Source organism: Zootermopsis nevadensis, unplaced genomic scaffold (genome assembly GCF_977971745.1).
Source record: "Zootermopsis nevadensis isolate Lab colony 2312 unplaced genomic scaffold, Znev_1.0 Znev_ptg000023l, whole genome shotgun sequence".
In the NCBI taxonomy this organism is placed as follows: domain Eukaryota; kingdom Metazoa; phylum Arthropoda; class Insecta; order Blattodea; family Termopsidae; genus Zootermopsis; species Zootermopsis nevadensis.
In genome coordinates, this window is record NW_028259155.1 from 1987340 (window position 1) to 2009635 (window position 22296).

Sequence of the window (22296 nt, forward strand, 5' to 3'; positions counted from 1 at the left end):
TCGTAAATCGAGGCCTACATATATAACGAAAATTTAAAAAAAAATGCACAGGAACGGTTTATTGGCCCTAGATCCCACAGAAAAAAAATCATTATTGTCCCGAGGATATAAAAAAGTTGGCCCACCCTGTAAACGGCGAAGGAAATGGGCTTTAGTAACGTCGTCCGATTTTATTACATCTTTGGAAACTACTGCTCCTACATTCTTGTCTCCTTCCCTCGTCGCTTATAAATTTCTCATGCCCGATTGTACCTGCTACGAACTAATCAACCGGGAATTGAACGGCTGTGCCTCGAACTCTACAATTGCTCCCCCCTACCCAATCGCCTCGTATCTTAATAGCTTTGGGTACTCCGCCAGTCACGCCACGAGGGATTCAGCGGCGATGACAGTAATTAACAATTGCGTGGCCTGCGGCTGATGTAATTCGATATTGTTTCGTCATTAAACAGATATACCATCACAAACAAAACCTGCATTAAGACTCTGAAATCGAATATCGCCTAAATAATATTTAATAATTCAGAAAACTTCCTCATTACAAATATCTAATGGTTGAAACTGTTTAAGGCAATAATCACTCTATTATCAGAGCGATCGCCCTGATAATGGAGGTACGAAGCACCTCTGAAACATCTGTAAACTTCTACTACACGGCGTAACAACCCGGAAGACAGCCAGCTTCATACTCACAGCCGTGAGAACCTGAAATATCCCTAAAGCAGACTCTGTTCAAAACCAAACTTTCAATTAAGTCTGTTTGCTAATAGGAAAGTTGATTATTTATTACGTACGTCAAGTTTATAATTATGGGGAGGGGGGGTATACTGCAAGGAGACCGTTCTTCACTTGTTGAAATAAAATTTAATTTAAATATTATACAATAACACACGATCCTAAACAAAGTTCCTAACCTAACCTAAACTGATCACAGGTTAAGAACATCTGGACTACACCGCATGAAAAATAAAGAGAGAAAAATACGTCAGAATATACGTCAAATATGATCCAGAGTCTTCCAGGAGGCGTGAAAGTTGCTGGTATTTTGAATAAAAGTGGAATTTCCTCTTAAGTTTCATATGCACGGAGTCCCAAAAAGATGGACACACATTCAATGAATATAATAGACATTTTAATAAATTAAACCATCACATACGCCAGCACTGGGACTTGGTTAATTAGCGAATATAATTTAGGTGTTCAAAATGGCTACCGTTAGGATCCCCTCGATAACAAAGTTACTATTCCGTATTATAATGTGTATATACCTTTTTGAAACACCCTGTATAGTCCTACCGTTAAGTCAAATATCAATATCAATACTTCACGCTGCCTCTGACAGCCGTAGGTGTCATTAATCTTAATCCAACTGTACACAGAGTGTAACAGCAGACTAGTCGATTTCAGGGCTGGAAGGCTCAGTCGGTAACAATGACTAGGTTAAGGTCTGAATGACCGGGCAGACATTTATCTCGTTTTCCCATCAAAAGCAGAGAGGCTTGAGGACCCTCCCAGCCTCTTGTCCTGTACTTATTTCCAGGGGCGAGGCCCCTAGCACGTGAAGCTAATCAATCACGCAAATCTAATGCCTTCACTCCGAAACATGAAACACCAGGAATAATTATTACCTGCGCTGTTATGAATTCTACAATGCCAGTCAGTCCTTTGGCTGAGGCAAGGTGTCACACATGAATGATTGTTGGAAAAAAAAATTGTTCTCATAATACAGGGTGTTTATAAAATCCACGGCGCAACTTGCGTAAACACGAGCCTTTGAAATCTTATTCTTTTAAACCACGACCCACAATATCACCTAACTTAAACCCGTTGGATTTGTATTTTGTAACCATAATGCATAGAAAACGAGCCTAAATTTGTGCCGTGTATTTCATGAACATCCTGTATAAATCGATTAAGATGACAAATTTATCAAGACCACGTACCACAACTATTAACGATGCGTTACATTATTTATTTGTTTTCCATATAACTTGGTTGAATAGTTACAAGTTCACGGTAAGTTTCCTGTCAAAATTCGGGTAATTTTTTTGTTTTATAAGAGACATTTTATAAGACCCTGAGCGTTGTAAAACATAACACAAGAAATGCAATATGAACACTTTTCCAACATTCTACACTGGTGTCACTCTACACTCAATACGTAAAATTAAGTTTACAGTCACAAGATGTCTGTTTCGACATGGCGAAGGCAAACAATCTTCAGTTTTCCTTTCTTATCCACAGTAATTACTGATCAAACCTCTGCATTCACGTTAAGATTCTGAAGTGAGTGTATTTAATCCTTAGTTGTAAATAAAAATATCACTACATCCAATTAAGATTCCCACTCGAGTCTACTCAATTCTTCGACGTCGACAAAAAACATCAGACTCTTTGACAAGTTCACAAAACTTGATATGGAATGCCAAATATCCCAGCTCACAATATCATACATCACTACTGAATTTATCAGTAACGTCGTATCCGACTAAAGCCAGTTTAAACCCCTCAGTTACTGAGTGATACGTTTGGTTCGTGTATATTTAAGGTCACGTGTCATTCAATAAAATTGAACCGCCATCTGAGGCCCATTAGAAAATTATCGATTAGCGGTCCTTTCACACACTGAATATACGGTTTAAAACAGCATTTCTGCTTGCGATGTACCAAGATATGTATAAAATACGTGATAGATAATGTAAATTCAAGGTTCGGCATTGGACACCATCAACACACAACGTTCAGTAACCAATGACCCTTAATTTTTATGTAAGGCTACGTATTTAATGTATTTTAAATTACGGATGGTACAGAAATTTTACTCTATCTGATACAGTCGATTATTTCAGCCTCGGACTTACTTTTTACCTGAATGTAACCTGGAATGTGTATCGGTATTTACAATAAATTTTAGAAATTTATATAAAAACTGTATCAATAATCATTACTCCCGTTAATGAGTGATATCACATCGAAAAAAGGCTGTATCAACCTCAAATTTACGATAGCACCACAACAAACTTGTAAAACCGCCATGATAATGTACACTGCACCATCCGATGGCTGCCTTAAGAGAGAATTCTTCATTGCAGCAAACATTTTCCGTCAAGCAAGACGAAAAACACAAGCCAAGAACATTTAACATTAAATATCTCTAAGAAGAATCAGACATATGCTCTATAGTCGGCGCGGTAGTTTTTGGCCGGTGGAGAAGCTGGCGAACGGGCCTACTCTGTGTACCTGCGGTAGCACGGTCAGTGTGTTTCTTTTGTTTGAGCGGTCAGTGTGTTTCTTTTGTTTGAGCGGTCAGTGTGTTTCTTTTGTTTGAGCGGTCAGTGTGTTTCTTTTGTTTGAGCGGTCAGTGTGTTTATTTTGTTTGGGCGGTCAGTGTGTTTCTTTTGTTTGAGCGGTCAGTGTGTTTCTTTTGTTTGGGCGGTCAGTGTGTTTCTTTTGTTTGAGCGGTCAGTGTGTTTCTTTTGTTTGGGCGGTCAGTGTGTTTCTTTTGTTTGAGCGGTCAGTGTGTTTCTTTTGTTTGGGCGGTCAGTGTGTTTCTTTTGTTTGGGCGGTCAGTGTGTTTCTTTTGTTTGAGCGTTCAGTCCGATAAGCTCCTCCGTGCAGTTAGCATTATACTGTCGCACAAAAGACTCGCTCCTAGCCTTCCCCTTGAATATTCCACCATAAACTACAGCGCCGACTATAAATTCTTTCTGGCTTTGTTGATAATTTCACAGTTACACAGAACGGGACACTTTCATTTCATTCTCGTTTTTCGCGGTTTCATCACGCGAATCCCAAGAGGTCGCTCTCGGTGCTTTGGTCCGCAAGAAGTGTTTCGTCTGTCAGGTTGATGTAGGTTATAAAAGCCATGTTGGAGTGAGTGGAAGAAGACTGTAAGATCGAACGAGCCGAGTAGCTGGAGTCACTTTTCCCCATCTGAGCCGACTCATTCTGTAGTTTCATACGCTGACGCCAACATCGGAGACCGCAGAAGGCGACGCAGGTCGTCGAGACGACGCCGACAACCACGCTTACAACGATGACACTCAGATAATTACGTTCGATGCCGAGGGTAAGCAAGAAACTTTCTCTTCGAGTCGTAACCAAAATTGTTGATATCACCAAAGTGTATTCTTCGCGCTGAATACAAAGCGAAAATGAATACGTGCTCCCGGGTTTAAGTCCGTGTATGGTATAAGAGTGCATTTTGTGTCCAACCGAGAACGTCACAGATTTCGGGTTACTTGTACCCGACTGGGTTAAGGTTCTGTTGACGACTTCCACGTATTTGAGCACGTAGTTACTGGAGACGGAACTCGACATGTTCCACGAGAGCGTAACGAAGGTGGAGGTCACGGATAACGGGAGGAGATTCACGTTGACTCCTCGGACGTGAAGTGCCACCGAGCGAGTGTCTTCGCCGATTTCATTCCTGGCCACACACCTGTAAGTTCCAGTGTCATCTTTGTGCAGATACTGCAAGGTAAGAGTGTGGTCGGAAACACACAGACGACCGGAACATTTACCATTGCAAAGACGTTGTCCGGTCTTCGAGAACCAATTCACTTTTGCGTTCGGTGCACCAAGAGCTCGGCATTGAAATGATGCGTTGTTGCTCAGAGTCTCGTAATAAGACTCGGGGAACAAAGGTATGATGTATGGGGGACATCTCGAAGACCTGAGCTGAGTTACTGCCATCGAGCTACCATTATTTATCTGCGAGCAAAACACTTCATCTTGAGTTACGTTCTGCAGCCACGACAGACTACAATGACAGATGAAGTTGTTGTTGTCGACGCGAAGTTCAGTTACTTCTGGGGTGTTTTTTATCAGCTCCTGTTCCAAGGTGACGAGGTTATTATTAGAAAGATCTAAGATCTTCAATTTTGGTGAATTTACCAAACATTTAGGATGCACGTATGTCAGTGCTTGATTTCCACGAATTAGTAACTCTTCCAAGTCGATCAGATTCACAAAAGCTTCTCGGTGAATCAAATGAAGATGTCTGTGGTTTGAGATACTGAGAGATGTCACCGCCACGTTAACCAGAGAGCTGGTTCCAAGAACACGGAACGAGTTGGCGTCCAACACCAATTTATGAACGTAGCCGAGGCGTTTAAGGGCGGTGTTCGGCATGGCACGTAGCGAGTTCTGTGCGAGGTTCAACTGACCGGAGATGTTGACGCCGTCAAACGCGCTGTCTTCGAGTCGAATGACGTGATTGTTCGAGAGATCAAGTACGTGGAGATTGTGCTCAAAGACGAAACTGGGAACTCGTGACAGCGAATTACCTGCCAGGTACACTTCTCGCAAATTCGGAGTGTGTGCAAAGAAATGTGGCTTCAGTGTCGAGAGCCTGTTGTGACGTAGATCAAGGACCCTGAGTGTCGGCACTAGAAAGCAAGATGGCGATATGGTGTGCAGACCATTTCCCGAGAGATTCAAACTTGTAAGCTGAGGAAAATCTCGGAACGTATACGGTTGTATAATATGAAGATTGTTCCCGCTGAGATCTAATGTCCGTAGTTTGGGCAGTGTCTTACCGGTTCCAGCAATTTCGTTGATAACGTTACTATTTAAATCGAGGAACACGAGCCCCGGCAATCGTCTAAAAGCGAAGAAATCCACCCGACGAACACTAGTGTTCGACATCCGGAGTACCTCGACGGTGGCAGAACTCATCTGAGACACTTGTAAGAGTTCTACCTGACCGAGGCCAGAGCACGTGACGGACTTGGCCCTACGGCCCACTACGTGATCCTCGTCACTACGGCACGCGCAAGACTCGGGACACATCGGCGCGTCCTCCACTGTCGGGTGGGCTACGGCCCCAACCACTGCTGCCAATATTAGCAGACTGTTCCTGAGCAGGCCTGCCATGCTCGCGGTAAACTGCCCTCACGTGGTGTCTTCGGCCATTGTCGGCGCAGAACTGAAGCCGAACTGCGAACTGAGACGCGGAGAGGCAAACGCCAGCTCGGCGCATGCGTAGAATAGACAGACGGTTCACTGGAGAAGCAACAAGTTCCAGGACGTCGGTTCGTAACAAGTTAGAGCTGATATATGGTGAACGATTGCTCGGGATTGGTTTATATAATTAAATATTTATTATATTTAGTGTTCTGTCTGACGACAGGTCCATATGAACAGGATCCTTCCATCCTTTTCTCGGACTGGGACCTGTTCATATACGTTCTTGGCAGATGATCCAGAAGTGGTTTGCCATTGCCTTCTTCTGTGTGTGAATGGAGTAATTGTTGGGATGCCACGGAGGAAAACTCCGTGTTGCCTAGACCACGGCCTTGCCCAACACAAGTTAAAAATTCGGGCACCGCCGGGAATCGAACCCGAGACCCCAGGATTACAAGGCCAGCGTTCTAACCGCTAGACCACCGTGGCTACATAATTAAATACCCACAGTAAATTACGAAGAAATTACCTACTTGTACTCTTTTCCCCAGTCAAAACACATTTATTTACATAACAAATAGCATATAGGTAATTTGTATATTAATGTTTTTTTTTCTTTAAAATGTAAACTGTGCTACATTCTAAAAGAACTCGTAAAAATTCTTATGGCATAATTTTGCCAATTTCATCTCGACCAAAGTTTATATATAAATCTCAAAGACATTTCCTTCGTATGGACACTTTACGTATCAACACGCTAGAACATATTTTGTTACCTAGACATCAACAAGGTTTTTTTTCTTTTACCGACAGAATTTGAACTGAAAGCCACTACGTCTGATTCTCTGTATAATTCCCGACATTAACTTTCCCGCTGATTCATCGATGTCAACACGCGATTCAAGACACGTAGCTACAGAGCCCGCTACATTGTATTGATTTCCTCACAGACGTGTCTCGGCAGGCGCATGCAGCCACCAGCCACACGTCAGTCTCTTTACTTAACCATTCATTTGTTTTTTTCTCCATCTGTAAATACCCGAGTAAACGTCTCGTCCTAATTTTGTTTTAATTCCAAGCGTTCGTGTTGTGTTTTATCCAAAATCTCACAGGGCATATTAATGGTTAGGATACGCCCTAATTAATCCAACGAAGCGTGTCTTCGTGGTAAGGAAAGTTCATATAAGTCCCGCGAGAGGTTGCAGGTGTCGGCAAATGACTTGACGCGTGGGTGACGTCACAAGAGGACAATAACATTTTGTCTACCAGTCACTGGAAACCCATTTGACTATGAAATTAAATGCAAAAACTGAAGTTCTATCCCGAACAGAAACATGGGGCGAATGTTTTTAGCATGGCGGGGTGGGGGGGGCCTATATCCATACATAAACGTGTAATATAATTGTTTCAGTAACTAATCAAGGTGGAATAATGCAACCAAAAGCATTATTAAGATTCTTAAACTCATTATTTATATTTTTTTAAAGTTTATTTAAACGTAAGAGAGAGATCAGAGCTGCATAACATTGAATGAAGAAGCAACAATATAAATCACAAGAGCGAAACAATGGCCTAAGGTACAAAAATGGTCTGACTACATTAGTGAAACAGTGACTTACAAGATGCAGCACGAAGAACACCTCTGAATGTTCATACTGAATTTCGTGAAAATCAAAATACTGGCAAACATACACATTCTACAAGGTGTTCTCACAAGGTGCACAAAATTGGCTGTCTTCTGTGATATTGCGAGGTGTAGTCTAGTAGAAATCGACCGTCGTTACGGAAGAGCTTTCTGCCTCCATCATCAGGGGACTGTCAATATCTACAAGATTACACGTCGCAACATGCCAGAAAGCATACTTATCGTCGTGAGAACCTGAAAGCTCATTTCATTTGAACACTTTTCTATCCTTAACCTGTTTGGATAAACGCAATTCAGTGTCCGCGTTCCAGTCGAATAAATCAAGCCTTCTGCTATATATGTATAAAATTCTAAAATAAAAACAGATTCGAATGTCGTCAAGGCTACTGCACATAAATTGTATTCACAAATAGTACATACCTGTCACATGGACGTGAGTTGAACTCCACATTTTTAAGATCACGTACATAATGATCTCTGCGTACACGAACAACCGATGTACATTTCCTCTTATCTGCTACAATGAAATGCCATTCTTGAAGACAAACTGCCCCTCCCGACACATCAAAAATCAACACAATAATTCACCCCATTAAACATCTTGCACGATTAGTGAATGAAGACAAATCTGTTTACATCATACCAACTTTGCTCACAGAACATCCGCACTTCAACTTGACAACATACAAACTGCACTCCAGCGGCCACAATGCAAACCACAGGCAATACCAACGTTCTCCATTTGTAACCAGAAAATCAACCAAATAAATTGCCTATATGACGGTTCAACGCACACAAAACAAGAATTACAATTGCAGTTTCATTATTAGTATTAAATTACACGCATTTATTATGGCGTTTTACAGGAATTCAAAAAACCATACATCTTACATCTTACCGGAAAGGCTGACAAGACTGATAACTTTGGTCCTTAGGTAATCAGGAAATATTCTATGAAGCTTTCTTTGATATTTTTTGAAGACCTATGCTTTAACAATGTATCATATATAAATACTCTGTTCAATTACATTTTGTTTTGTAGCTTTGCATTAGGATGTCTGTTTTCTTGGAAACTATAAATATAAATGCATTTTCTTCAACACAAAACTGAATCATTTTTCCCATCGAAATAAGCTTATTTCATTTTTCAAAATGATTAAAATTGAAGGTGGGTTGCAATATGCTTTCTTTGCAAGGCACAAAAGAATAATTAACTGCAGAGCATGCTGCAAATTAGTTACATACCAGTTGGCTAGGAGAATAAACAAAATTAGATTGTTTCCTATGCAACAAATTTAGTACTGACTGTATATGAAAAACTGTGTAGTCTCTGGTAATATTTAGGTAAGCGAATTTGTCTACCCTGCACAGAATTTTATTATATATGTAAAAGTCACAAGGTTAGAATTTTCACTTTATGCAAAGTTAGTATATCTAAGTTTGACTGCATTTATCAACATAACCTCCACCACCATCATCATCATTTTGGAAGGTAAGAAATTAGGTAAAATTAAAACACAGGTTATGATTCCACCATGCAACAATTATTATTGTCCTACGTATAAAGTAATCTGCTTTCTTCATAAATCACTAACAATAACCAAAATAACACTTTGTACATGACTGTAACTGACTGTAATACATCTTGTTGGTCCACATGCAGGATTAAATCTAGCAGATATCATTGACCACAACAGATCTTGTTCAGCACACATTTCACTAAATTCTGAATTACATGTTCATAAAAACAGTTTTAACACTTTGTGCAAAACAAATAAATAAACTTTCTTACTTCATCAATACACAATATTTGGGTGTAGTAACGAGAACTCAAAAGTTTTATACTTGAGGACTCACTCACTGCTGTCCAGATGCTTATAACAAAACCAAGAGTCGGCAGTGTAGCGGTGACACGTTCGTCTACAGTATAATGCTTTAGCCATTAATTCTGGGCACATGGAAGGATGACATTAAGTGAATTTGTTTTAGGACATCTTCATCTCCATTATTTTTAGACTGCTTTACCCCTCGTTTCTTTTTAATGCACAGTGACATTAAAACTAGAAAATGTTGCTTTAAATCAATTTACAATAGCATATGTTAGCTATATGGAAATAAAACAATAACATATTACTAGAAATCCATTTTCACAATGGAATTTTATAAAATACAGAAATAATGTTATGAATAATCAGAAACCACTACATGTATTAAATTTGGAAGACTCAAAGACTGCAAATATATAAATTACCATCTTATTTGAAGCAAATGTGATAAAAGGAATTTATATAAATAATATTGGACAAAGGTCTTTAAAGATTTTTAATATTTTTGTAATAGGGTGGATTATACAATTCAGATAATGGAATTTACTTATAACTACAGTGCGAAGCCATTTTTTATTCAGATCACTTAAATTATCAAACGGATAAGCATATACAGAACGGAGATATTAATTAATTATCCAAAAAATTACTTCTCACCCTTAGTAATTTATTCACCAATATTTACCATAACAAGATGTTTATATCTTAATTGCATCATGCTTGTGTTCCTCAATACAGTACTTTTATTTTCCGTCGTTACACAAGCTTATTGTTAAAATCATATAAAATTTCACATAAAATTGTTACATTTTAAAATTGACGACATGTTTCGATATACAATTCTATCATCGTCGGATAAAACATAAGCAATATAAGCAGAGCAACAGATACACCAGATTTTAATTTTAATTTTGATAGACCTGACGATGATAGAATTGTATATCGAAACATGTCGTCAATTTTAAAATGTAACAATTTTATGTGAAATTTTATATGATTTTAACAATAAGCTTGTGTAACGACGGAAAATAAAAGTACTGTAATAACAAGATGTATTTAAAGAATTTCAATGTACACCAGAATATATCCGAGAAAATTATTGGTACATTATAAACAGAAAATGATACTTGTGGGTTATCGGGACACATCGCTTTAAAAATAGGTTAGGTTCAGGTTAGGTTAGTTTAGGTTAAGGTTAGGTAAGATTAGTTTAGGTTAGGTTTAGGTTAGGTTCAGGTTAGGTTAGGTTAATGTGTGTGGATAAATGACATATACTTGAAAGTTATTATATTTTGTTTCAATAAATGACAACTAACCTAACCTATTTTTAAAGCGATGTGTCCCAATAACCCACAAGTACCAAAAATTAATATCAGTATACAGTACGTGTTCAAATGTATACTTGGGTCATGAAAATGCCTGAGAATTAAGCTAAAGTAATGCCATTCACATTATCCCAATATCTTTCATACCTGACCACCAATATTTGAAATTCCAAGATAAGGGTGAACCAACAACATATTTTGGACATATTTTTATGCTATATAATCATATTCATAACACAACCTCAGGTTAGCTCCAAGACAGAGTAACAAAGTTACAGAACAGAAATGTAAATAGCGTATATGATCACATACTACGTCATGAAACGTGCTGTTCGACACGCACGTTCATCTGTAGAGAGGAAGCTGCAAGCGCGTCCAGATATCCAACATGTCGCACACAAGCCTGTCTATCATGCGTCTCGTATGATGCGGAGTTGGAGCGAGACGTAATTTCTCTTGTCCTACCGGCACTGTAGGATAGTTTATGGCCTGCATGTAATGGCCGTATTCTTGAAGAAGCATGTCAGAAACCTGACTACACTGAAGAGCATTACCAATCTGACACAAAACAAAGTATTGAACAATTTATAAATATTAACTTTTCAATTTTCATCACAGTACGAAGGTATACACAACACTTAAAATGAGATAGAATGATGAGAAATTTCATCTCACGTCACGTCATCGAGTATTTTCATTGCTCCATTTATATTTTGCACAGAATTTTAAAGTAAATAATACCTCTCAACAATAACTATGATAATTAATATCATTAATCTAAAAGTTTATATAAATTCCACTTTTATTTTCTTATTAATTAAAGTTATTTGAATAAATAAATTCAATAAATACATTAATCTTTCCCTTTTACTTACCTTTATTGGAATGATGTGTGAGGGAGTGAGTTCCACAGGTAAACCCTTATCTAGAAGTAGCTGACGTAAATAAATCACATTTTGTTGATGCTTTTTTCGCAGAGACTGTCCCTCTTTTGAGCGCAGAATCTGAATAGCTTTCAACGCTCCGGCAAGCACAGTCGGTGGTAAAGACGTCGTGAAAATAAAACCCGCCGCATAGCTTCGGATCATGTCCACCAAATATGAAGTACTAGCAATGTAGCCACCTACGTTACCAAATGCTTTGCCTGAAACAAAGTTGGTACAATAAAATAATGGATTAAAATATCTGATGGTTCAGAACAAGTGACTAAGAGCTTGAACTTGACGGAAAGCAAGCGGGTGTTAATAACTCTTTTGCATGGGGAATTTGAGTTCTGAAAGATTTTTATAGCGTTCTTCAGAAGTATGTAAAGTCTACGCAGTTATTCAAGGATCGGAACTGACGGGAAACTGATACGACGTGGTCTGCAAAGACTCTGTTTGCGAGATGAAACAGATGAATATTCCTAGTTACTAACGAGCGCGTAAAATAGTAAATACAATACAATACACTTCTTTATTCCACAATATAATGCTTCGATGAAGTCGACCACCTGTAAGTTCCCTTTGTAGGTAAAAAATGCTTTAAAGTTTCTGATGAACAAAATAATTTGCCCCATTTTCTTCTCTTCTGCGTTTACAAATCTGTCTCAGTTTTAACGTTATCTTTTTTTTATTATTATTTAGTGTTCTGTCTCACGACAGGTCCATATGAACAGGATCCTTCCAACCTTTTCTCGGACTGGGACCTGGCAGATGATCCAGAAGTGGTTTGCCATTGCCTTCTTCTGTGTGTGAATGGAGTAATTGTTGGGATGCTACGGAGAAACCAGGGAAGCCCCCGGAGGAAAACACAAGTTCTACCAACAGAACTTCACCTGGACGGTACAAATATATTTTACTCCCGTACTTACCCAAAGTACCAGATATTATATCCATGTTCTCCAACTGTCCGTCGCGCTCACCAATGCCTGCTCCGTGCTCACCGTACAAGCCTACGGCATGAACTTCGTCAACAAATGTGAGTGCCCCGTGTTCATGAGCCACGGCGCACATTTCTTCCAGCGGACACACTGCACCTGTCATGGAATGCACTGTTTCGAACGCCACTATCTTCGGTACGTTGGAAGACACTTTAGACAGAAGCTCAGCTAGATGGTCTACATCGTTGTGACGAAATATATGCTTCGGAACCCTGCTGTTGCGGATTCCTTGAATCATGGACGCGTGGTTTCCAGCATCTGAGAAGATATGGCAACCTAGCAACATGGAAGAGAAGGGTTACGTACTCCAACCATTTTCAGGCCTACTTCTGCAGATATTTTTGTTCAGGAATTTTCCAAACATTATTATTTGTTTTACCAAGGTTATATTGTATAAAATTCTAAATACTCTTATTTTAAAAATGTACTACTACTTACAAGTACAATATCTAGTAAATTAAACACAGTCTTTTTACTGAAAACTTCTACACCATGTGGTATATGTAAGATTACTCTCGTGTTGTCTGACATTTTGAAACGTTTAAAATAAATAAAAAAACACATCACAAACCACTACATCGCATAATCTGTTAATACACTATACATTAAATCATGTCAATCAGCCTGTGTGAACGCGTGTGCAGACCGACATAATAACGGCGTTGAATCGCTTACAAAACAGATTAAGTCACTCGCTCGTAAGGAAGGCACGCACCTGGAAGGGCCTTTGCGAGGGTGTAGAGAGTGGAATCATTAGCTACAAAACAGGAAGTAAACAGCAATGCCGAGTCTTTCTGGTGGAGAGACGCAAGCTCCACCTCCAACAGCTCGTGGTTCAACGAGTTTCCTGATATATTCCTCGTACCTCCGGCACCTGCACCGTACACTTCCAGTGCTTGTCTGAAATAATTGACATTGTTTCATCTTACTTGTTGTAACATTTACACTGAAAGTTAAGATATACTAGTCAGTTCTCTTACAAGGAACTATAGTTCTTTTCCGTTCCGTACATGAAAACTTCAAATCCTGCTTATGAGTAAGAGAAACACATTCACTACCAAAAACATAAAACAACATTTTTATTATTTCACGCCACCAGTGCCAAAAACATCGAAGGACATTTCAGTGTTGATATACAAGTATCTGCTCTTATCTCCTAAAGATGTCATTTAAAAGCAATCAAATTTTCACAGGTGATGACGGAAGCTTCGATGCACTGATCTTTACGTATTAACAAATGACATTCTCGCAAAATAACTTCCTGTTCCTCTGTAAACACGTGGCTCCCTCACGTGTATAAAGCTGACTGATGTACAGTGTGAAAAGCAAAACACACTTAAACAATATTAAAGGTGACCTGAAAACGCCATGCAATTACTTCAAGCGGTTTGTACGATATTTAGATTTTTTGTACAAACGTCACACGCATCCGAACGCCGAAAAATAACTGGCACAGATCATTTAATTTCACGATGGGTAGCGCGACAGTGAACGCGTTAATCATCCAAAACTACGCGATAAATATTCATACGACATTTCTGGTTTATATCGTGTGCATATCACGAGATGATTAACACTCGCAAAATTTCTGGCTCACAACATTATATAAAATGTTGTGTACCACATACAATGGTAACTGGTGAAGGTCAGTCAGGTCATTGCAAAATTATAGTTGATTTCAAGACGACAACCGTGTTACAAACGTTCACGTCACACCACATATAAGTATCTAAAATAATAAGACGGCACGGTGACCTTGAAACATAAATATGACATAAGGTTTCTTGCCTTAGAAAACTGTCACATTTACCAAAAATAATTTACTAAAACCACAGAAACCAAATTTCTTTTTCTGTCTAAAAAAGTGCCAGATCACAGGCGAAGAACCAACATTTTACTGAAATGGCATGTGCTAGCAGTGCCTTTCGGTAGATTTTGACTGGCCGGAGTTCTTACAACAGAAAGTTCAGTGATACATGTGTAAAAATTCTGTGGTTATACACGGCGGACTCTTAACAGAAAAATCTGGCGACATGATGTTTTTATAAGACTACAATCTGTGAAAAAAATGTATAAAACCTGCCATTTTAATCACATTAAAGAAACTGATCTGAATACCTTATTTTTGGATCATAATTACCTAATAAATATCCATTCTGAAGTAGAAATCCATGAAATAAAAAAATCAACCTATGGGTTACAATGTTAACATCGGTAACAATTTATTTTATTGTACTGGAAGTAACTAAATAACTCAGATATAAATAAAATTAGGAACAGCATCTCGCCTGACAGCCTCCTTCACTTCAGGATGACGCGACATCCCCAAATAATCATTGGAGCACCACACCGTAATAGGTCGTTCACCCCAGCTGTATTCGTAAGCCCCAGGAAACTCCGCAGCCAAGCGATTTACTTTCTTGAACACTCGATACGAATGGTCCTTCTTCTTTCGCATTATTTGCTCATGGAAAAACTGCTCATAAGGGAAAGTTTCACCTGAAACAGCGATTAAAACCACACCACGTAACAGTGAGAGAATAAAGGAACGCGACCAAAAAAGTATAATCTGTATCAAAAAACACACAGCATCCACATGCATTCCATTCACGTCTGCTTATAGAAAAATGGTCCTAGCTGTCATAACGCAAGCTTTACCACGTGTTACATGCATTTACGAACAGAAATAGATAGCAGGCGATCTATAAACACAAGTGTATTTCTTCAGCAAAATATTTATTTATTACTCTTACGTACTTATAATCTTACTGTACACATTTTCCATCAATAAATGAACATTGTTTTATATCCTCTCTGCTGAGTCATTTGTTTATTTAAATGAGACAGAACAGATTTAAAAGGCCTTGAATTTATATTACAAAGTAATTAATAAATGCACTGTACAGCCTGAGATGCGTGTCGAAATTTCTATTAACCTGATAATTTTAATTCAAAATTATTTTCAAAGATAATGTCATTTACGTTAAGCAATTTTAATTTCTAACTGTACAGATCACGTGTTCTTAATGTCTTCATTATATAACAGAAATCAGGAAAAGTTACAAGTCACTGAGCCGAAAACAACGGATACCGAACGCAAAAAAAAAAAAAAAAATCTGAGTCGGGCGATGAGAAATGGGGCATTTCAGGGAAGAAAAGTGGAAAATGGTTGAACCAAGTTTTACGCACGTTGCTATCGACGTGAAGCAGAATTAACCTAAGTAATTACGTTCAAACTACGAAACAACCAACGAAAGAAGAAAGACAAACACAACTTCGCAGGATGGAACGACAAATTCAAAGGAAACATGTCATGCACATAGGTAAAAAAAAAATGTCCGCAGAAACAAAAGAAGTCCACCACCTTTAGGCTTGTCCATGGGGCACTGAGTTACTGCATTCTCATAAAGCCCCCGTGCATTTTCTGCAGTAGTGACAGTTTCTTCAGCTTTCCAAGCTGCCCATAAAAAAGAAAAAAGCAGACTTATAAACTACAACAAGAACAAATAAGTATTCCAATTACGTATCTGTAAAAAAAAGTGAGTAATCTTCGTAAGCAGTACATTTTATTAAACGGGGGCTAAGTCGATTCAAAGATTACGAACGTGCCGATCGTATTCGATAGCACTGGTCCCGTCCCGTCACCCGCGTTCATATTATAAACAGGTACTTCATACCGCTTTCAGATGACGGAGTCAAATCAATTATATCATCTTGCATCTCTTTGCTCGCTTCTTTCACTAACGGCGTCACCTCCGCCAAGAACGGGCATTTCTTCACAGCTTCCACGGCTGCTAAAAAAAAATCACGATCAAAGTAAAATTAGATTAAAGATGCAAGAAGAGTATATACAACATGTCAGACAGCCGCGTTGAACTAAGTTCCACATCCATAAATAAATAAATAAATGTCAATCAGTTTCCTTTCAAATTCTATACATAAATCATCAAAGGATTAATTTTTATAATAAAATTGGTTTATTATTCTACAAAGATAAGATGCAGTCTTACCCACTTATTAATTCTATGAATTACTGGAGATGTGACAGAGTAAAACCCTGGAATTACTGAAATTATCTTACACCGATATTACCAGAGGCCACAAAACAATGGAAGTCTGTGATCGAACACGTTCCATCTCCAATACCGTGTACCACGGTGGCATTTTATGAAACACAAAACATCCGGAAGGTCCATCCTTACCTTCGTCGCAAGAGTTGGCAGAAGTGAGGGTGCCAGTAAGCCGAGACATGAAGGGACAATGTTGTCCGTAAGTTTTCAGCAAGTTGCCTCCGTAGTTTCGAACGTAGGAGGGCGATAAACGCGTCATAAATGGGCACGGCATCGTGTCTGGGTTATCGAGAAACAGATCTGTGAAACGTAACAATTAATTAAAGGCAATTACTGTGCAACGTAAGTGGTGCTGGTGTTGGTACGGACATAGAGCTCAATACTCTGGTAGTCTTACGGCTGGAGGTTACTAATTCTTTGACTCGGCACAAAAATAAACAACAAAATTTTGGGGAAATGTAACCATTACTGGCCGCAGTCTGTAACTTCAGAACCACACACAAAATAATTACTAACAGCAAATTTCATGAATAGATTTGAAGAAAATTTAAAATGTTTAATGACCACTCTTCCACTTGCAGAAGAGTAATGTACTTATTTATTTACCACTGAAAACACTTTAAATTTGTCAAATTTTCACTGTTTATTAATAAATATCATAGCAGAAATATTTTACAATAAAAAAAATGGATTCAAGGCAAGATTCATAACACTCAAAACTATATAATCTACTATTTTGAAACAAACCACAAAGTCTACTGAAGCTCAGGCTTTAAGTCTCTTATTAATGGTGTTTATACTTCTGGGCTTCATTAATATAAAGTAGTTACTAATTATTTAAATGTAAAGTCTATAATTTGTAAGACATTTATAGAAAATGTCTTAAAAAGTTCAATATGAAATAATTCCCTGCTATTTCCTCAACCAGATCATGAAAGCTAATTCATTAAGCGACTGGTTATGGAATGGACAGCCAGAGGTCATTCCAGAGGACATTAGCAGTTTCCTATTCGCTGCCACACGCAGAATGGCTCTGGGGCACACCCATATTACTGTACATGAGTGCCAAATAATCTAGCATGCACACTGGTTTCTGCCTCATAATGCAGTCACCTAACCTTCTATGTACACATTCAAGACAGAATACTAAGCACAGGAAAAAAAATTTCTGTTAATTTAATGCAGTAGTTCTATATCTCTTGTCCCTCAAAAATAATTTTAATTACAATGATGCACATAAATCCTCAGAAAACCAACAAATGAAAGTCTCTTTGAAACACACCCTGGATCTTGGAAAATTGAAATCATGCCAGTCTCTTCGCACAGAAAGCAGTTAGTATTCCATCACTGAAGAGTTATAAATTATGTTTAGATGATATATTGAAACATTTACCTTTGTGAAAGGACGATATGTTCAGCTGAGAGGAATTCAGATGAGACAGCAACTTCCTGCTCTGACGAGCCAACTGCAAAATAAAAGTAAAACTGCTTGTCTAAAATGCCAATGTATAAAAACTTTTCACTGCCATACAAGTATATAAATTTATTAATGTGAAGGCTCAACACTATCTTCAAAAATTTAAATCTTCAATGTGTTAACAAATTGGAAAATACCACCTCTGGTATAGAACCAATATAGCTGTTCCAAATTACATAGGAAATTGGTTATGTTTTGTCTGACTACAATATGCCAACATATTCACTAGCATTTCTCCAATGTATAACCATTAAAGCTAAATCGACATGGTGTTATTAAAGTTTACTCCAGAAGTATGTTTTCTCTGCAAATTTGGATTTTAAGGCAGCAGACGTACTTTAAAATACGAACAACATAACCTCTTCGATGTCAGAGAAACTAATCCCAGAAACTGCCTTTAAAATAGCTTAAATGTATAACTACAGATATAATCAGAACTGCAGAATCTAAATGACAGCATTTAAATTATGCATCATTAAAATCCGCCGCCCTTCGTGTCCTGGAATCACAAATAAATTTCAATGGATTGTCAAGAACACACCTTCGTAATATTACTATATTACCAAATAATGGCTAATCAAATATGTTACCATTACTTCGAATTACGAAACGCAAGTAAACAATAAAAAATTACGGTACTCACAGTGTTACGTAATCCAAATAATCTGGAATATAATGAGCCTACGTAGTTGCTACCTTTGATGTCTTGGTTATATTGATTGCAGTCATTATCTGATACAAGTATTACGTAAAGGCTATGGTTCGGGAGGGCAATTTAAAAGTTGATTCTTAATGACATTATTATTCACACTACGCAATAGAAGTGTGTAGATGAGTTTCAGTTCAAGAATAAGTCGCTAATTTGCACTGTGTATTCATTTTCATGAATTCGAGTTATTGCTCTTGACAGCGTATGAGAAATTGTATTTAAAATTGCGTCAAATATAAACTGGCTTATTATACAAGCATTTCTGGAGCCAATATTCGTATCAGGCTATATTGTCTACACTCCGCAATATCAACGACAGATTTGCTTGAAGAAGTGAGGTGGAAATATGATATGACCATGTGTGCAACTGCATCACTAAACCTGACCACACATAACCTAACCTATTCACAAGTTACAAGCGTTCGTACACACACATAACTACAGAGTGGATGGTCGAAGATTTATTAAATTTGGCATAGATATTAAGCTACATGTTACTACTGCAAACTCTCTCTCTCCACTTCTAGCCTTTGTTAGATTTGAGGTTCTCGCGCTGTGAATACGAATATGGCTGTCTTATGGGTTGTAGCGCCGTGTAGTCTGGTAGAATTTTACCAACGTTTCAGAGGTCGCCCTGATGATGGAGGCAGTAACGACCTCTGAAACGATGTCAAACTTCCTAAAGACAACAATCTAGAAATAATCTATTTATTTATTAGAGAGTAGCTGGATGGAAATTAATGAAATTTGGTAATAATGTTTGATCCAATGTCACAGTCAGTAATCACTGCCTTCGTATAAACGTTATAATACGTTCATATCTTATCTAGCGATTTCTTAAAATGAGCGTAACAGATTAAGTGACATTTTATTCTTCGGTGAGTGAAGATGATGAAATAGTTTTCAACTGTTGCCCAGTTTATGAAGAAATTAATGCCATGTTACTGCTAGTGATGGAAAGTGTCATATCTGACGGACGTTATTTTCAAGAAGTAACTTTGCTATAATGTTCCTCAATAATGGCGAAAGCTTGTCTTTCAATTCACATTTGAAAACGATTCATGAACGCTGCCCACTCTTTCTAGCATCACGAAACAATTTATTTGTAAGTTTCTCTACCATTTACGAACTGAATAAGCTATTATCTTCAATTCATAAACACAAGTGTTCATTAAATGACGTTTGTGAAAAATGAAAAGTTTCTTATGCCAGTGAATTGTTATCAGTACGCAAACTCTCACGGCTGATTATGTTGAGACCTTTTCAGCGGGGTCACACAAACAATGTCATACGTAAAGAATATAATTGCAGATGAAAGACACGGTCGTAACCTTCAAGTGTTCCATTTCGTAACACGCCACTTGTCGGACGGAATGACTTTCAAATTTGCAGTGCCTTGAACCAAGTCATCGCAACGTCACAATGAATGTTCTAGAAAACAATTCTTAACATATCTGTACTACAAACACGATTCAGTTTATACCACGTTGCATGAAATATTGTTTATAAGCTAACAATGACAAAAAGTAACGCTATGAATTGTTTAAGAAATCTAATGAAGTATTTAAAAACAGAGAATATACTAGGCCGTGATATTACTCTACCAACATAACCAATAATACAACACAGATTTGACTAGCTCAGTACTCGATTCGATGACCATTCACGAACGAGTTCACGATGCGTGACCATTAAACGGGTTTAGAAGCGGATTAATATTTCATTAACAACGCAAGATGCGTTGGGCTAGAAGTTAGTGCTATAGAAACGTTTTCCTTCTGACGTTCGACCGGAACTAATCGATTATTCCTGTGCCAAAAATAACGGACTGACGAGCGAAATAGACGCGGCATATGTGAATATTAAACGTGTTGCGCATGCGTAGACGTGATGAAAGTTCAAATATTGTCTAGATGACATAAACCGAAAGATTATTATAGAATTTCTCTACGAGATAAGAATTATAAACATGTAACTCACTTTTTATTAATGGTTAGTCGAAAATTAATGATAAATTATCGCTACTGGAAGTGACAAACGCCTTAAAAAGCAATTAATGACGTACCTGTGCAGGGTCGCAACGTGTCAAAACCACAGAAGTCATGTTGTTAGACGTCTGATCGCTGAAACTGGCGGACAACAACTGACACTCGGCTGAAAGTAGGCCGAAGGCAGTAGTAAGAGACGGGGAGGGGCTAAGACGAAACTTTCACCGTTCTCCGCGAAGAATTTCGCTGACGCGTGATACGAGTTGTCACGTGATTTAATACGAATATACAATAACACCGTTTTAACGTATTCTGCTTAGGTCCCGCCATAATAACGACCAATTCAGTTCTTTTGAAATTTTCGATTGTTACATCGCAAAAAAAAAAAAACTGTTGCTTCAGAAAAACTTCCTCAGATTTGTAAAATCAAATTTACCAAAAGTGGACTCGTTTTTTTTTAAAAAAAACAAATGCAGATAATAGCGAATGAGTCGATTTATCGAACAGTATTGATGACATCGATAATAGTAAACAAGTAGATTATCCGAGTAATGATGACGTTGCAGATAAAACTAATGGCTTGACAAAGCATTTTTTTTGGCGTTTTCGTGATTAGGAACATACTTTGAGGAGGTGGGACACGGTAAGGAGGTGATCAGTGAACTTTATTCTACAATTGATTGATTTATTCGTGAACGTGACAACGTCCGAACAAGGTCAATTGAAGCCAAGCTCAAATAACATGAATTATTTACCTCCTTCTCTGACGTACTTTCAAACGACACAACACGTTCAAGTTTCTTTCCCCACGATAAGAGAGAAGTTTTCCTCTGGGGAAATCCATTTCCGTGCGAGTTATCAATTTCCTGGTACAACAAAAAAAAAAATAACCTTTCAATACAGAGGAGGATGAAAGGATAAAACCCGAGTTCATGGATGTCACTGCCATCTTCGCGGAAGATTTTTACTGATACACAAACAAAGGGGTTTCTATGAAAATGATTACAGCATCAAATTTCTCAGTAATATAGATAATTACGCAACGCAAAGCTGAATATCATGTTTATAATACATATCAGATCAATAATTACACACTCTGGTTACATCACAGTCCACTCGACCCCTGCGCTGTTGCAGATTATAACTCGATCCGTTTCAACATGCCATAAATTCCCAGCTGTTTATCATTTATGAACCCAGATTTGTGAGAACGAGGAACATTCGAGAAAAGGTTAACTTGTTTGTAGAGCAGTACCAGGAGAAACTAACCTCACGTGCCTGTGTAACTGCTACATAAGATCGCTTACCAAAATAATGACCAACAATGAACACACCGCCTTCTTGAAGACGGCAGAAACATTTGACTGACGCGTAACGAAAAGAAACACGTCGAACTTAAATTTCCTTATTACACTGACGAAGTAGGTA

General features: G+C 38.1%; 2 protein-coding genes and 1 long non-coding RNA gene across 8 annotated transcripts; 1 reads left to right on the forward strand and 2 right to left on the reverse strand.

Moving 5' to 3' along the window:
• Positions 1-1951: 1951 nt before the first annotated feature.
• On the reverse strand, positions 1952-5994 carry LOC110839494 (uncharacterized). Its single transcript, XM_022083719.2, has one exon. The coding sequence runs from the start codon at positions 5875-5877 to the stop codon at positions 3781-3783; it is 2097 nt and encodes a 698-aa protein (XP_021939411.2). The 5' UTR covers positions 5878-5994; the 3' UTR covers positions 1952-3780.
• Positions 5995-8871: 2877 nt separating this feature from the next.
• LOC147872864 (uncharacterized) lies at positions 8872-13195 on the forward strand. Its single transcript, XR_015536751.1, has 2 exons — positions 8872-9044; positions 12347-13195. It is a non-coding gene; the product is annotated as an uncharacterized LOC147872864 (long non-coding RNA).
• Alas (5-aminolevulinate synthase) lies at positions 10421-21068 on the reverse strand. Of its 6 annotated transcripts, none has more exons than XM_087354725.1 (10): positions 20946-21068; positions 18088-18160; positions 16827-16994; positions 16302-16415; positions 15989-16081; positions 14913-15123; positions 13340-13524; positions 12556-12900; positions 11579-11847; positions 10421-11261 (listed from the first exon to the last, which is right to left on the reverse strand). In XM_087354725.1, the coding sequence occupies exons 1-10, from the start codon at positions 20982-20984 to the stop codon at positions 11049-11051; spliced, it is 1710 nt and encodes a 569-aa protein (XP_087210851.1). In that variant the 5' UTR covers positions 20985-21068; the 3' UTR covers positions 10421-11048. The 6 variants fall into 6 exon arrangements, with proteins under 6 accessions (XP_087210851.1, XP_087210850.1, XP_087210855.1 ...); XM_087354724.1 differs by having other exon boundaries at positions 16302-16418; XM_087354729.1 differs by lacking the exon at positions 20946-21068 and adding an exon at positions 18815-19274 and having other exon boundaries at positions 16302-16418.
• Between the last annotated feature and the right edge of the window lie 1228 nt (positions 21069-22296).

What these genes read in the sequence shown, in the direction of transcription:
- LOC110839494 (XM_022083719.2), bottom strand. Translation starts at nt 5,877, where the DNA reads ATGGCAGGCCTGCTCAGGAACAGTCTGCTAATATTGGCAGCAGTGGTT.
- Alas (XM_087354724.1), bottom strand. Translation starts at nt 20,984, where the DNA reads ATGACTTCTGTGGTTTTGACACGTTGCGACCCTGCACAG. An exon ending in CATATCGTCCTTTCACAAAG is followed by an intron (nt 16,995 to 18,087) that starts GTAAATGTTTCA and finishes TACGTTTCACAG; the next exon opens with ATCTGTTTCTCGATAACCCA. An exon ending in GACTCCGTCATCTGAAAGCG is followed by an intron (nt 16,082 to 16,301) that starts GTATGAAGTACC and finishes TTTTATGGGCAG; the next exon opens with CTTGGAAAGCTGAAGAAACT.